Genomic DNA, 742 nt, shown 5'->3' on the forward strand with positions numbered 1-742 from the left:
ACCTTCCGGAAGCAGCGCAGGTCCCGAGGGAGCCCGTTGATGAGGACCTCACCCTTCATGCCGGTCTCCCTGCAGGGTCAGCGAGAGGACGTGTCAGCCCGGCCCCTCCTGCACCGCCTCCCCCTCCTTCAAGGCTGAGGGAGGGGGGAGACCCCCGGCCCCTCCTGCACCGCCTCCCCCTCCTTCAAGGCTGAGGGGGGGGGAGACCACAGCCCCTTCCAGCATCATCCAGCTGGACCAGTAGGGACACCAAGCTGGGCATGGCCGGGATGCCCAGATCAATGCTCAGAGGAAGGAACCCCAAGAAGAAAAGGCCCAGTGTGAAAAGGGAGGGGAGAACAAGTGTGGGCCTCTCTGGGATCTCACGTTCATTGCAGGTGCCTACGGACCAAACCAATACATGGATGCTCCTACCTGTGGACATGAGGCCCCATGCATGCCCCCGGCTTTGCAGGGTTTATAAGATGAGCATATTAACAATCCTGTGTGTAGCCTCGGTTATATCAACTCCCCGAAAGGCCAAGACTCTGCAGCCCAGGGTGGGACCGCTAGGTAGGTCAGAACCAGTTTCTGAGGGCAGCATGAATCTGATGCTGACTGGGAGGGACCAGTACAGGCTCCCCGGGCCCAGGTGGCTCAGAAAAGAGGAGGGAGTCTGGGCCCTGGACCCACTAGATTGAGCAGACGGGGAGTTGTTCTCTCAGACCACAGTGGAAGTGCGGCATCCTGGGTATACTGTGGA

General features: G+C 60.2%; 1 protein-coding gene across 2 annotated transcripts in view; it reads right to left on the bottom strand.

The window, feature by feature from the left end:
- The window catches only part of ABCG1 (ATP-binding cassette, sub-family G (WHITE), member 1), a 60034-nt gene that overhangs the window by 20113 nt on the left and 39179 nt on the right, over positions 1 to 742 (bottom strand). For both annotated transcript variants that reach the window (XM_010834937.1, XM_010834936.1), the window contains exon 3: positions 1 to 69. In XM_010834937.1, coding sequence (XP_010833239.1) covers positions 1 to 69 — 69 coding nt within the window. The remainder of the gene's footprint in view (positions 70 to 742) is intronic.

This window comes from Bison bison, unplaced genomic scaffold, assembly GCF_000754665.1.
Source record: "Bison bison bison isolate TAMUID 2011002044 unplaced genomic scaffold, Bison_UMD1.0 scf7180017864037, whole genome shotgun sequence".
Classification (NCBI taxonomy): domain Eukaryota; kingdom Metazoa; phylum Chordata; class Mammalia; order Artiodactyla; family Bovidae; genus Bison; species Bison bison.